A 15,158-nucleotide genomic window follows, 5' to 3' on the forward strand; every position below is an offset into this window, starting at 1 on the left:
TTATAAACTTGGATCCTGCAGCTTTCATTCCACATTTAGGATACAATTATCTGATTTTTGCCCCCCTGCGGAAAATATCCTAGACATAGTATGTACATTTTTAGGACTTTTCGATACATATCACTAAATATCTAATCTGAAAGACTGTCTCAGTCTACACATGGATGAAAATGTCCATTGCCCTGCTCCCTTCTGTAATTTTTGCCATTAAGTAGTTAGGGAAAAAAATTTCCTATTTCACCTGGCATTTTAAAAAGATTAATAGCAAGTCTGAGAATTTTTCTTTAATTCTATTTTTTTCTTTTGTGAGGTGCTGTCCTTTGCCAGATTTCTAATGAAATGTTTTATTTTTGTATGTTATCTTTAAATATGACAGTTACTAATATTTTCCCAGCTTGTCATATTTTACCTTCATAAATGGTGTTGACACACAGAAGTGTTGGATTGTAATACAGTCAAATCCAGCAATCTTATTCTTTATTATTTCTACCTTTGTTACCATGGTTAAGAAAGCCTTTCCTAAGCCAAGATTATAAAAATATTAATCCACACATTCTTCTGGGCCTTTTGTGGATCTGAGTTTTACATTTTGTATTTAATCCATCTGGAGGCTATCTTGACTATAGTAAGATTAACATTTCACTTTATTTCTCTCCCAAATGTTTAGCCTTTTGTCGTTAACACCATTTACTGAATTATCTGTCCTTGCCTACCGTTCTGAAATGCACGCAAAGTCGGGGAAGAGTTCTTCAGCAATTGTTCAAATCTACACTGCCGACACCATCACCCGGATCCCCCGCCTCCTGTTGAGTGTGGGCCTTAAGTTGCTGGTGGTGGTTGAAAACTGGGCCCCATTTAGGATGAGGGTGAAGACTGCTAAGTGTCTGTCTAGGGAGCACTAGGTCGCATCAACTCCAGGCCTAACTGCTTTCTCCCCTATTTCCATTCAATATGCCTACTTTCCCGAGACTCCTTAAAAGAATTTATGTAGATTTGTGAAAAAAGTAACTACAAGTCCTCCTTTACAGCCACCTTTTCCCACCAAAGCTTTGTCATCTACTTTCCTGGTGAGATCTGAAACTTGTCCTAATGTCCACAGTTGATCCTGCCCTCCACAGAACCAACAGACCCAGAGTGACTTCCAGGCGCCTGGTGCTGTTTATCAGCAGACGAAATGATTCCTGGTCCTGGGGTCTGGGAGGTGATGCACGCAGCCCTACTGGCACGGCCTTGGGAGAGAAGAAAGCGGAGACACTCATACAGCATCGCCCAATCAGACATTAGGTCTGGCTTTTGCTGTGTGCTTCCTGGGCTTTGAAAAAATAAGAGTATGTGGCTGCTCTACAAGGAAGAGACAGAGTAGGGATTGTGCCCCATCCCCTGGTGCAATAACCCTTTCTCTCCCTGACGCTGGAACGAATGACAGGAGGCACCACAGGGAGCTCTGCAGTGGTGCTGAGGGGTCTTTCAGGAGTAGGAGACATCAGGGAAGTTTCCACTGCACACGCAGGGACCTCTCAGTGAGGCAACTGCTGGCCCAGGTTTTAAGGAAGGTAGTGTGTTTGTTTCTCAACTAGACTGTCAGCTCCCTTCATAGAAGGGAGTGCGTATTCGCATTTGTGTCCCCAACATCCATCGCAGTACCTGACACTTAAAACGGGCTCAGCATGTGCTCACGTCGGCAGCACATACACCAAAATGGGCCCGGCACACACAGATTCAATGAACTTAAGTAATGATGTATTACTGGTGATGGTAATGACTAATATTACTTAACACTTTGTATATACTCTGTGAAATTAATTTTTGGTTCTGTTTTGCTTAACAGGTAGGTGGCTTTGGGGTAAACGACAAGAACATAATAGCAAGAGGAGATGGGTCTCCAACTAGGAGCTCTGGAGGAGGGAGCCTGAAGAGAGGTACAAAGAGCAAGAGAGCTCCAGGAAGAAGGAAAGCAAAGGTGATTCCAAGAAAGAAAGAGCCCCAGGCAACAGCAGCCTCTGTCCTCAGGAACTTTGCAGCCATCCTTCCCTGTCCAAATCCCCTCTTGGGGAGGCCAGGATCCTATAAAAGTGCACTTGAAGGGGTCTTCGGGCATTTTTAGAGATCCTTTATCTCATAGATGCTTAAAAGCAATCTTGTCCCTTCGCAGTATCACACGACGGGACACTTCATGCCTGTGTCTGAGTGGGCTCTGCACAGACGCCCCATAAAAAAAAGAGCTCTTGCTCCATGTGCTGGTTTTCAGGACTTAAAATTTCTCCACGTTTCAGTTAGGTCTCCAGTTAAGAAGAAAAATCTAATTTGTTACCCTACAACATACTGTTTTCTCTCCATAATTTCTCCATATGAGAAATTTCTCCATAATTCACAAGGTATATGAAGAATAACTTTTTCTGGGTTCACTCACATACCTGTCTTTGCTCTTACGGAACAGAATGGGGGTCGCCTGGCCTGGGCCCTGGCTCTCCCAAGAAACCCACCTGGCACCTGTCCGGTCACCTAACCATACCCCGGGCTCCCCACCAGGGTAGGAAGCCTATCCAGAGTCCGGTAGCTAATCAGTGGTGGAGCCGATATGCAAACTCAAGACAAGATTCTTACCAAAGAGATCTGAAGGGAATAGCTCTACACCTGACAGCAGTATCGACCTTCCAGCCCCTCGAAATTCTTCAGTTGTGACAAATTCTTCCCCGTAGTCTCTGCTTGAAAGATCTGCTCCTAGCTTCAGAGCTGTAACTACAAAAACTTAGTCTTCGCTCATGCAGAGGCTCAACTCATAACCCCTAAGCACCCAAGACTCTTCTCCCCCCCGCTCCCCCGCCCCCCGCCAAGACTTTGTTTCCTTCCACGAAGCCCTGCAAGAACCCCGGATTCCCGATTTCCTGGCCCAGCAGACGGCTTCCCGAGGCTGCTATTCCAGGCCTCGCTAATCTGAGCCGCTGCGTCTGGGTCAGTGGACAGGGCGCCTCCTCCTTGAGGCCAAAGGGGATCCTCCTGAGGACCCCGCGCGGGTGGAGACCCTCCAGAGCCCGAGCGGCAGGGCGCGCCGCCGAACTACGTTTCCCACAGTGCTCCGAGAAACCGGGACGACCAAGGCCCGGGACCCGGCGGGCAGGCTCGCGCGGAGCCTCCTGGGAGTTGTAGTTCGGTCTGCTCGCGCCGGCGCTGCTGTGGGCTCCGCGCCGGCCTTTGTCTGTCTGCGGGCGCGCGCCGCTGCGGTGAGTGAGGCCGCCGGCCGGGTCGGTGAGCCCAGGCAAGGCGGAGCCGCGTGGGCGGGCCGCCGCCCCCTGGCCCTCCGAGGCCCCAGTGGCCTTGAGCAGGCCCGGCCGGCCTGAGCCCCGAGGGGGGCCGCCCGCGAGGGGAGAGGCGTGCGGCCCGCAGAGAAGGGTCCAGCTGGACCGGAGAGCGGGGTGCTGAGGTCCAGCACGCAGGGCGGGCCCGGGGTGGGGTGCTGAGGCGGGAGGGGAGTGTGTGCCCGGGGGAGCAGGGGCCCTTCCGACCGCCGCTCCGCAGGGCAGAGCATGGGTGAAGGCCCCGCACCCTGGAGACGCGGGAGGGGGAGGCCACAGGCAGGTGTGCCCAGGGGCCTGCAGCGAGGGTTTCACGACACGGTCCGGGAGGAAAAACGCAATCTCCAGGGAGGGGGAATGGGAGAGAGATCAGACTTGTCAGGGTGGAGAATGGGAGAAAGGACAAAATGGACTCAGATGTGTGGAGAAAAAGAATCACCCTCCTCTCATCTTCTAACCCTAAAACTATCACCCAAGAGGTTACCAAGACAGCAAAGTTTACCCCTTCTGCTGGGCCTCTCCTGAGGACTCTCAGCATCAGGCCTTCAGTCTGTAGGTTGTAGCAGAGATTTTGCACATTTGGTTCTTTCCTTCTCCCAAGATCGACGTGATGTGACAGTGTCATTAACCCATTTAGTCAGTGAGAAGATAGAGCCGGGGCTGTTTGGTTACTTGCCTAAGGTTGTGTGGGGGTAATGGAGAAGACAAGGCAAGAATCCAAGTTTCTCATGGCCTAATTCTGAGTTTTTCAAAAGGATAAATAGCCTTTCTGATAGGAAAAGCAATTTTCTACTAATAAAGCTACTTCTTTAAAATCTTCTGGAAACCATTTTCTCAGATTTGTGACCTAGGGAGAAAAATAAGACAATGTCCTTTTTTTTAATCAAGAGACACAGCTGAGTTGTTACTTGTTGGAAGATCTCAGCATGCGCAGAGGTAGAGCTATAAATTCTACCCTCTTGTTCGGACCAGACTATTTGCTGGATGCCCCAGGGACAGAGTCCAACCCTGGGTAGCAGTTTTCATGCCTTTTCCACTGACTCTTGATGGATGTGCAGTAGTTGAGCAGTAATGCCTTGAACTAACAAATGAACACCCTGTAGCATCCTGGCACTCTCACAGAGGATTCCTTTGTAGCTTCTACTCCAAATTGGAAGCGAGGCCTCCAAATTCAAGTTTTTTTGGTTTTTTTGGTTTTTTCCAAATACAAGTTTTAAATGCCTCTCCAGTCAAAACAACACGTAGCCAAGTGTACAGCTGTCAAGTGTAGCATTTGTTTACTTTAACAAAACGAAGCACTGTAGCATCACACTGCTATTGCATTAAATCAGGAGGCGAGCATTTTGATGAAATATAGTTGATGGAAATAAGGATTATACATTGAACCACTGCATAAAGTGTAAGAATTCGGTAATGAGGATCCTAAAGTAAGAAGGAAATACTCAAAAAAAAAGGGCGGGGGGAGGGATAGATAATATGGAGCAAGAGGATTCCTAGGATCTTGAAGGTTAGTAAAATCTGGTCAAGCACTGTTACATTCGATTCCATTTTATAAAAATTCTCACCAGCTCTTTAGTGATTAGAGAACTGTCTAGTGTAAGGGCATAGACTTTGGACCTCAAAAGTCTTTAATTTGATCCTTTGCCTATCGTTGACTCCTCATTGGCTCTGAGAATTGGAGCAGGTTACTTATCCTAGTTGGAGTACCTTGGCTTGGTTTTGGGAGTCTGGAGTAGGTCTTCCTTTTCCAGGAATTGACAAGTATTTACACATAGAATTGGTATTCTCTTACCTTGAAGAATAGGAGAGGGCAGTCTGGATCCGAAACCTCCTAAATATTGCTAAAAGGTAAACATACGAGATCTCTTGTTCTGTCATAACCCAGGGGGATCTGGAGGGGAGAGCTAGAGCCATTTGCATCCTAAAACCAATCATGACGGCTGAAATGTTGGGTTTTTTTAGATTCTGAATTCCTTTGGAGGCTTGAAGGATAAAAGAGAAGGTGGTTAGATGGGGAAAGGAAGTGGGAGATCCCAATCACATGCCAAGGCTAAAGTACAAACAGGAGTGACCATTATCTTGGGATTGGCAGGAAGAGATTTATGTTTACGTGTTCTCTGCTTTCCCACCTCGTGTTTCCAGTTTGACTCATTTATGTGTGGTCATGGCACCTTTTGGCCAACTTTGCAGTCACATTATAGGTGACTTAAATTATATCAGTCCAGATTTCCTCCATTTACTCACCCCAAACTGGAGCTCATGTTGACTTTATCCTTCTCACTTATCAATTCTCCTGCCCTTTCCTGTTTGTTTTTGTTGTTGTTTTTTGTTTGTTTGCTTTTTCCTCCTCAGGTGTTCAAGAACAGCCCATGGAAGAATCATATGAAGAGGTGGTGATTAAGGTCATACGGCAGGCGTGGACATGTTTGGATTTCCAACAGCTACCCTGCTGGACTGTCACGGAAGATATGCTCAGAATGTAGCATTTTTCAGTGAGTGAGTCGGTTGATCGCTGAGATGCCCTCAGCTCACAACATTCAGTGTCCCTGTCCTCAAGCACTGGTCAGCAGACTGAGGAAGCAGAGGAGACATTTCTTTGGAGGAGTTCACTGTTCCTGGGGGTTACAAGGAAAGCTTGCAAGCTAAAATTAGAAATAATTAGAAAAGCATTGTTTCTTTTTTCCCTGTTCTTCCCACTCAGCGGTAGAAATCAAGGAAGAGAATGGTCTTGATATGGATGCAGTTTTGAGGTAGTCTCTGAGAAAATGAATGAGCAGCTTTACATCTCAGCACAGTCACTGAACAAGGGTAAGGCAGAAGAACGAGGAGAAAATCTTCCTAGGATGACTCCAAGAAAACTGTTAATAGTGATGAAGGGCCCAGTGCAGTAGGAGGCTCAGAGGCAGGGCAATACGGAAAACGCTGTCAGTCAGCATCTGCATAGGAAGTGTTTGAGAATAACTTCCAAACCAAAATTGGTCTCAGTTCCACCGTGGCTTAATAGACTGAAATAGCATGGATTTTAAAGGGGAAAGTTTCTTGGATCAGATTCTATAATTGTCCTAACGTGATCTATGGTATCAGATAAATTATTTAATTTCCTTGAGCTCCAGGCTCTTCATCTGTAAAATGGGACAATAAACTCTACCTTGCAGGGTTGCATGGATTAGATAATAGATGTAATGTACAAAACGATCTGATATGTATTTTTTCTGTTGTCACGGAGCTTACTCTACTGTCAGGAAAACAGATTGGTATACAGATGGATTTCTCATTTATTGATTTCTTCAGGGCCTGTACCAACTTTTATATTTTTTCTTACTGGAGTGCCTCCAAAATTTTAGAGCTTTAGGCCCTACGCAACCTGGATCCATAAACTTTTTTGGAGTCCGATAAAACTTGGGTATGGGGCTCTATTTGGTCCTATGTAGTTTTCATAATTTTTCTAAGCCTAAGGCTAAATTAAACTAAATTTAGAGGCAATATACTACTGTGGAGCATGCCTGTGTTTGAATCCCAAATTTACACTTAGCTGCAAGGTCTTTGACAACCTCCCTATGCTCTCATTTCCTTATCTGTAGCAATCTCATAGTATTGTTCTCAGGATTAAATTATCTATGCAAAGTTCATAGTATAATGGCTGGCACCTAAGCACTCAAAGCATTGTTTCTTTTTTCCCTGTTCTTCCCACTCAGCATATTGGTGCATCTTACATGACTTCCCTCTCATTTTACCAGATGTGATGACAGAAGCCCACCACAAATATGACCACTCTGAGGCCACAGGATCCTCAAGCTGGGATTTCCAGAATTCTTTCAGAAGGGAGAAGCTGGAACAAAAATCCCCAGATTCTAAGACACTACAGGAAGATTCACCTGGAGTGAGACAGAGGGTCTATGAGTGTCAGGAATGTGGAAAATCCTTCAGGCAAAAAGGTAGTCTAACCTTGCATGAGAGAATCCACACCGGTCAAAAGCCCTTTGAGTGTACCCATTGTGGAAAAAGCTTCAGGGCCAAAGGCAATCTTGTTACACATCAGCGAATACACACAGGAGAGAAGCCCTATCAGTGCAAGGAGTGTGGGAAAAGCTTTAGTCAACGAGGTAGTCTGGCCGTTCACGAAAGACTCCACACTGGACAGAAACCGTATGAGTGTGCTATTTGTCAGAGAAGCTTCAGGAATCAAAGTAACCTTGCTGTTCATAGAAGAGTTCACAGTGGTGAAAAGCCCTATAGATGTGATCAGTGTGGAAAAGCCTTCAGTCAGAAAGGAAGCTTAATTGTTCACATCAGAGTCCACACAGGCCTGAAACCCTATGCCTGCACACAGTGCAGGAAGAGTTTCCACACCAGGGGGAATTGTATCCTGCATGGCAAAATCCACACAGGAGAGACACCCTATCTGTGTGGCCAGTGTGGGAAAAGCTTTACTCAGAGGGGGAGTCTGGCCGTGCACCAGCGAAGCTGCTCACAAAGACTCACCCTTTGACCACTCTCTTCAAATGAAGTTCTCTTTATGAATTAAAAGTACAAAATCCTCAGATCGAGCAACCTATCCAATTCTATGGAATGAATGCAGACTCTTTCAGAAAGACCATCATTGGGTAGGGCATACTGACTTTTTTCCTTTCCCCCAAATGAATATGAAAAATAAATGTCTTGTTTATTATCATTATCACATATGTTTCATAATTTCTGTCAGTTTATTTGGACCTGATTTCCCAAAGTAACTCCATTAATCTCACGCATACTGGGAGATTGTTCTGTGTATAACAGATAGAGATTTTAAATCTGTAGTTGACATCAGTCTTTTTTAAAAAATCAGCCCCTTATGAATGCCAAGATCTTTACATGTTCAAATCAATCTTGTATTGGATTCAAAACCACTGGTAAGAATTCATCCCAAAAAGCTTGATAGCAAATCCTTATGATCTAAAGAGGTAAATTATATCAAAGGTCTCTGGACACAGAAATGTTTTAGAAATACTATGGGTTTGATCAGTGATGCAGTATTGCTCCCAAAGATACCCTGATACCAGTTGAAAAAGTATAGAAGAATGTTCATATCATCCCAATTCATAATAGTCATAAACTGGATAAAACCCAACAATAGGTAAAGTTATAATATATTGGGGTATGTTCATATAATGAAATATAACTCAACAATAAAAAAATAACACAGCTGATACAATAATATGGAAGAATCTCAAAGCTTTATATTGAGTGAAAGAACACAAATACACACACACCAAGAAAAACTACTCTATGGTAATAGAAGTCAGATAGTGGCTAACTATAGGGGGAGGGGACTGGGTAAGGACTGACTTGAAAAGGGCACAAGGCAACCTTATAGAGTGAAAACAAGCGCCATAGGTTATTTCAGGTTTCATATGGTGGATGCCTGGGTCTATAGAATTGTCAAAGTGTACTGAACTCAACATTAGAGTCTATGCGTTTTCTCACGTGTAAAGTATACTTCAGTAACAATGAGATATTTTAAAAACACTGCACACAAGTCCCTTAACACTAATCTCATGAAGAGATGGGGGTCTGTCCCTTCCACTTGAGTCTGGGTAGGCTTGTGACTGCTTCAAACAAAAAAACAAAACTGATGCTACATGATAGCGAAGAATAGGTCTGAAGAGCTCTTTAAAGGTGTGAAAAATTTCTACATAATTCTCTTGAGACACTTACTCTGGAGAAAACTAGCTGCTGTGTGAAAAGCCTAACTTAAGACCACTATGATGGACAAAGCTGCTCATAAGTGCTCCAGTGGACAGCTTCAGCTGAGGTCCCAACAGATAGCCAGCATCAACTACCAGCCACGTGAGTGAGTTATTGTAGATGTCCAGCCAAGTGTAACCTACAGATGACTGGAGCCCCAAGTGACATCTGACCAAAACTGTATGAGAGACCCCAGTAAGAACAGCCTTCCCAAATTCCTAACACAGAATCGTGAGAGAAATCAAAAGTGATGGTATAACCACTAAATATTTAGATTATTATACAGCAATAATAGAACATATTTTCTAAAAGGATAAGATACTATGAAAAGAAAAGGAAAAGTCTGGGAGAACAACTTGAGATTTACTTACTGATTAAACCAAAACAGGAAATCATGATTTAAGATTCACCGGAGAGCTTAAGATTTAAAAATAAACATTTATTTTGACAACATAGAAGGCAAGACATAGATTAGTTAACCCAGATACAAGTTAATATGAAGAAGTAAATGCTAGTCTCTAGCAGTCCTGCACTGTAAGAAATTTATTAGATAGATACTTCAGTAACGAGGCAGTTTAAAAACACTGCCCACAAATTCTCTGATCTCACGAAGGGATGGAAGTCTATTTCACCTCCACTTGAATCTGGATCGGCTTGTGACTGCTTCAAACACAAAAAAATAGCAGAACTGATGCTACATGACTTCCAAGAATAAGTCTGAAGAGCTCTTTAAAGGTGTGGAAAGTTTCTGCATGATAGGTAGAGATAAATACATACAGACACAGCTATATATAGATAGAATGCTAGTTCTGCAGAACTAGTAAATAAGAAGTAAATAGGTCAGAAAATATAAAGGGCCTTTAAAAATATTCTTTCTATTCTTGATACATGTATTATTAGATTTCTTCAAAGATTATTGGCTGCTTATATTACAGTAATAACAAAAGAGAGTTCCAGTTTAAGAGGACACTGTAAGAAGATCCTGGACTCCCCTCTTCCCACAGATACATTTAATCTACAGCCACATATGGAACCATGTCCTCTTTACAAAACTAAAAACTAGCTGAGTGACTCCTATATATAACACAAATTTAAATTTTTTTTTTAATGTTTATTTATTTTTGAGACAGAGAGAGACAGAGCATGAATGGGGGAGGGGCAGAGAGAGAGGGAGACACAGAATGGGAAGCAGGCTCCAGGCTCTGAGCCATCAGCCCAGAGCCTGACGCGGGGCTCGAACTCACGAACCGCGAGATCGTGACCTGAGCCGAAGTCGGATGCTCAACCGACTGAGCCACCCAGGCGCCCCTATAACACAAATTTAAAAACCTCACATTGAAGCAGGTAGAAGAGGCTGAGACCCTTTTGCCATAAATCCTACCCCTAGTACAGCAAACCACAATCAGGAGGGAATACACAACCTGAGGAGCAAAGAGCTTAGCCCCACGTTGGTTATTCCAACTTTTAAGACTGAAGACAGGAGTCCCCAAAACATGTAGTTTTGAAAACCAATAGGACTCACATTCATGAGACCCACAAGACTAGAGTGAACTGAAAAACAGCTCTTAAAGGGCTCTCACACTTGGGGCGCCCGGGGGGCTCAGTCAGTTAAGCTCTCAGCTGGGGTCATGATCTCACGGTTCCTGAGACTGAGCCCCACGTCAGCCTCCACACTGACAATACAGAGCCTGCTCAGGATTCTCTCCCTCTCCTCTTCTCTCTCTTCCCTCCCCATTGTGCTCTCTCTCTCAAAATAAATAAATAAACTTTTAAGGGGGGGAAGGCAGGGGGACACTCACACTTGGACTCACCCCAGGGAAAAGCACAAGAGGCAGCCAGTTGAGAGGTGCCCAGACTTCATGTGAAAGAGGCGTATTTTCAGGGCACCTGGGTGGCTCAGTTCATTGAGCGTCCAACTCTTGATTTTGGCCCCAACGTTGTGGGGATCAAGCCCCACATCAGGCTCTGTGCTGAGCTTGGAGACTTCTTAGGATTCTTTCTCTCTCTCCCCCTGCCCCTCTCCCCTGCTCATGCTCACTTGCACTCTCTCTCCCTCTCTCTCTCTCTCAAAAAAAATTAAAAAGGAGTATTTTCTTATCTTAAAGTGATGGCCTGAGGCACAAGCCTCTAATTGAACGCACACCCTAGGGGCCTTGCATCTCCAGAGGTGGAAGATGGCTGGCACCATCTTTGCACTGTCCCTCTGCCTCACTACTCAGCTCACCCGTTATCTCCCAGGAGGGAGCTTATGCCCTCCTCTGGCACACCACTTCTTGCAGCTCTGGCCTAGGGGGACAACTCTAGGTCACCTGAACCTGGTGCCCAGTGGGGCTTATGCCCATGGGTCCACAGGACTGTAACCAAGGTAGAAATAAGCTCTTGACTGGCTACCACCCTCAGGGCACAACAAGAGACAACAGACCAAGGCACTCAGTGTTTCTGTGAAAGAAGCCTATTAGCTTATCTTCATAGCCGCTGCGCGAAGGGCAGGATTGTAATTGAACACACAGGTAAGGGCACACAGTAATTCTCTCCAGAGACCTCAGAGGACGTCATCTTCACATTCTCCCTCTGCCGTGCTCCACAGCACCAGTATTTCCCAGAAAGGTGCTCATGCGTGTGTCTCATGTTGTCTCAAGCTCATGTTGATTTTTATGGCTCAACATCCACAAATCTATCAAGGTGACACACATTAACCAAATGAAGGGTAAAAATCTTGTGATCATCCCCATACAGTAAAAGCATATGACCAAATTCAACATCTGTTCCTGACAATAAAAACTCTCAGTAAAGTTGGTAAGAGGAAACACCGCTCAGCAAAATAAAGACCATATAGGACAGCTAACATCATACGCAGAGTAAAAAGCTAAAAGCTTTTCCTCTAAGATCAGAAACAAGACAAGGATACCCAGTCTCCTCACTTTTATTCAACATAGTAATTAAAACCCTAGCCAGAGCAGTTAGGCAAGACAAAGAAATAAAAGGCATTTTATTTCAAATTAGAAAGAAGCAAAACTGTCACTATTTGCAGATAACATGATCTTATATATAGAAAACCCTAAAGACATCGCACACACACACAAAAACGTTAAGACTAATAAATGAATTCAATAAAGTTGTATAAATAAATACACAGGGGCGCCTGGGTGGCTTAGTTGGTTGAGCATCTGACTCTTGATTTCAGCTCAGGTCATGATCTCACGGTTTGTGGGTTCAAGCCCTGCATCGGTCTCTGTGCTGACAGTGTGGAGCCTGCTTGGAATTCTCTCTCTGCCTCTCTCTCTGCCCCTCCCCCACTTCCCCTCTATTTCTCTCTCAAAATAAATAAAAATAAACTTTAAAAAAGAAATGAAATATACAAAATCTGTTGCTTTTCTGTACACTAATAACAAAATATCAGAAAGAGAAATTAAGAAAACAATCCCATTCGCAATTGCATCAAAAAGAATTAAATATCTAGAAATAAATTTAACAAAGGATGTGGAAGATCCATACACTGAAAACTCTAAGACATTGATGAAAGAAATCAAATAAGACAAATAAATGGAAAGATAGTCCATGCTCATGGATGGAAAAGTTATTATTGTTAAAATGTCCACACTACTCAAAGCAATCTACAGATTCAGTGAAATCCCTGCCAAAATTCCAATGGCATTTTTCACAGAAATAGAACAATCCCAAAATTTGTATAGAACCATAAAAGACCTGGAACAGCCAAGGCAATCTTGATAAGAACAAAGCTGGAGGCAACATGCTCCCTGATTTTAAACCATATTATAAAGCTATAGCAATCAAAACAGTATGGTACTGGCATTAAACAGACACACAGATCAACGGAATAGAGAAGAGAGCCCAGAAATAAATAAGCACATGGCAAATTAATCTATGATGATGAGGGGGGTTAGATGGGTGAAGGGAGTCAAAAGGTACAAACTTCCATTTATAAATAAGTCACCCTGCCAAGGCACTCCCTTCATGGAGTACCCTGGGAACCCCCAACCGATGACCCACCTCAGCTTCAGCCACCCTGCCAGGGCACCCCCTGCAAGCAGCACCCCTGGAACCCTAGACCCATGCCCTGCCTCTGCTCCAGCCACCCCCCTCCCCAGGGTGCCTCCTGTGCTGAGCACCCCAGGACACCCTGGCTTGTACTCACTTCAGCTTCAGCTATCCTGCCAGGGCACCCTCTGCATGGAGAGCCCCAGGACTGCCCCGGGCTGCACCTTCTTCAGCTTCAGCTGTCCTGCCAGGGTGCCCTCTGTACAGAAAGCCCTACCTGAGGTTCTAGCCTATAGCGTCTACCACCAAATTTGTGAGAAGGCATTCAGATCAGTATTGACCAATGGAAATGATGCGAACCCCAAATATGGGTTGCATATATAACTAAATTTTCTAGCAGACACATTAAAATCATTTTAAATAAATTTAATATTTAATTTAACCTATATATCCAAAATATCATTTTGATATATAACATAAAAATGACCGAGAGACTTTAGTTTCTGTTTGTCATGCTACATCTTCAAAACCCAATGTATGTGTTACACTTATAACACATCTCAACTCAGACTAACCTCTTTTTAACTGCTCAATAGCCACTTGTGGCTACTCTACTGTGTCACCCTTAAATGATTCACCAGGCAACTGTTAAGTCAATGCCAGTCTTGAGTTTTCCCAGCTGAGACCGAAACTTCACACTGTTAGAAAGTCGTCCCTGCCATGCTCTTTCTGAATTCTTGATACTCACAAAGTCTGTGAGTATAACAAAATGATAACTACGTTTGGGTGGCTTGTTGTGTGCCAGCAGTAACTGGGATGCCAGTCTGAAAGTCTATAATTTATTTAAACGTTTTCCTAATTTAGGTGTTTTTCCCACTTCTCTTCAGGATTTTATTATAAACAATGCTATGATGAGTAATATAAGCTTTGTAAGCTAATCAAATTATTTCCTTGAGAGTGGATTTTCTGGGTCAATGGGAGCGTACATTTAGATTGACATTCATGTTGTCAAACTGCTATCCAAAGCTTAACCAGTTTTCACTAATAACACACATATGCCCAACGGTGCTACTAATTAATACTAACCATTTTTAGTTTCTTGAGTTGAATGTTTAGTTCCTTTCCCTTCTGTTCTATAAAATTCATAAATAATCTGGCTTTAGCTTATGTTTTAAACTACCACTGATATATTTGTATTATAAAAGATTGAAGTAATGCACAAACTATATAAAAGGGGCCCTACACCATTATATAATTTGGCTTTTTTCCCACTTAAAGTCTTGGTTATCTTTCCGTGTCCATTAAAAAACTAACCCATTAAGTGTTTATTGATTGAATGATTGCCTTATAATTGCTATGTATTAAATTACTGCATGGTAGTCCAAAGAATGCATGTATCTTAATTTAACCATTGCCCTAGTGATAGATATTATGGTGACTCAAATTGTGCATTACTATAGTGCTCTAAAGACTGCCTTTACTCTTTATTGGATTTTAAGAAGTAGAAATGTTAAGTCAAAGAGTACAAGCTTTCTAAAAGTTGGCAGATACAATCAAATTATGCTTCTCATCACCAAACACTTCATTAATTCACAATTCCTTCAACAATACGTAAGTGTGCCTATTTTCTTGCACCCTCAAAAGTACAAAATATTTTCTATCTTATTAATTTTTGCCAAGAATGACAAAAAAAAATCTGATCATTTTAATTCACATTTCTCTAAAGCTGGTTAATTCTTTTGGACTATTTATATTTCCTTTTTCTGACAACTGTACATTCATATTCCAAGCCATTTCTCCACTGGGATTTTTATATTATTCTTATGTACCTTTATGAACTCTTTAGATATTCTAAGTATTGTTTGTTATTTATGATGGTGATAATATTCTCTCCAAGTCTGGCTCTTTGTATTTTAACACCATGAAGCCTATGGTCATACAAAAGCTTTTACTTTTTATGTGGTTATTTATTTTATTTTTATGGCTTCTGAATCTTCTATTTAGAAAGACAACTAGGTTTAACTATGTTAAATTATACATTAATGTATATGCGATTAAATATTTCAAAAGAAAAGTCAAAGTAAAAATTTCATTTCATCATACCAATAAAAACATTCTTCTCAAAGATAAAAAACTTCTGGA

The 15,158-nt window shown here is 42.9% G+C and overlaps 1 protein-coding gene across 5 annotated transcripts; it reads left to right on the forward strand.

Moving 5' to 3' along the window:
- The first annotated feature begins 3,154 nt into the window (after positions 1–3,154).
- ZNF32 (zinc finger protein 32) lies at positions 3,155–7,959 on the forward strand. Of its 5 annotated transcripts, none has more exons than XM_042959959.1 (3): positions 3,155–3,221; positions 5,646–5,785; positions 6,989–7,959. In XM_042959959.1, the coding sequence occupies exons 2-3, from the start codon at positions 5,716–5,718 to the stop codon at positions 7,780–7,782; spliced, it is 864 nt and encodes a 287-aa protein (XP_042815893.1). In that variant the 5' UTR covers positions 3,155–3,221; positions 5,646–5,715; the 3' UTR covers positions 7,783–7,959. The 5 variants fall into 5 exon arrangements, with proteins under 5 accessions (XP_042815893.1, XP_042815895.1, XP_015392108.1 ...); XM_042959961.1 differs by having other exon boundaries at positions 7,031–7,959; XM_015536622.2 differs by lacking the exon at positions 3,155–3,221 and adding an exon at positions 5,995–6,101 and having other exon boundaries at positions 5,696–5,785.
- Positions 7,960–15,158: the final 7,199 nt, after the last annotated feature.

The sequence above is a fragment of the Panthera tigris genome, chromosome D2 (assembly GCF_018350195.1).
Source record: "Panthera tigris isolate Pti1 chromosome D2, P.tigris_Pti1_mat1.1, whole genome shotgun sequence".
Taxonomy (NCBI): domain Eukaryota; kingdom Metazoa; phylum Chordata; class Mammalia; order Carnivora; family Felidae; genus Panthera; species Panthera tigris.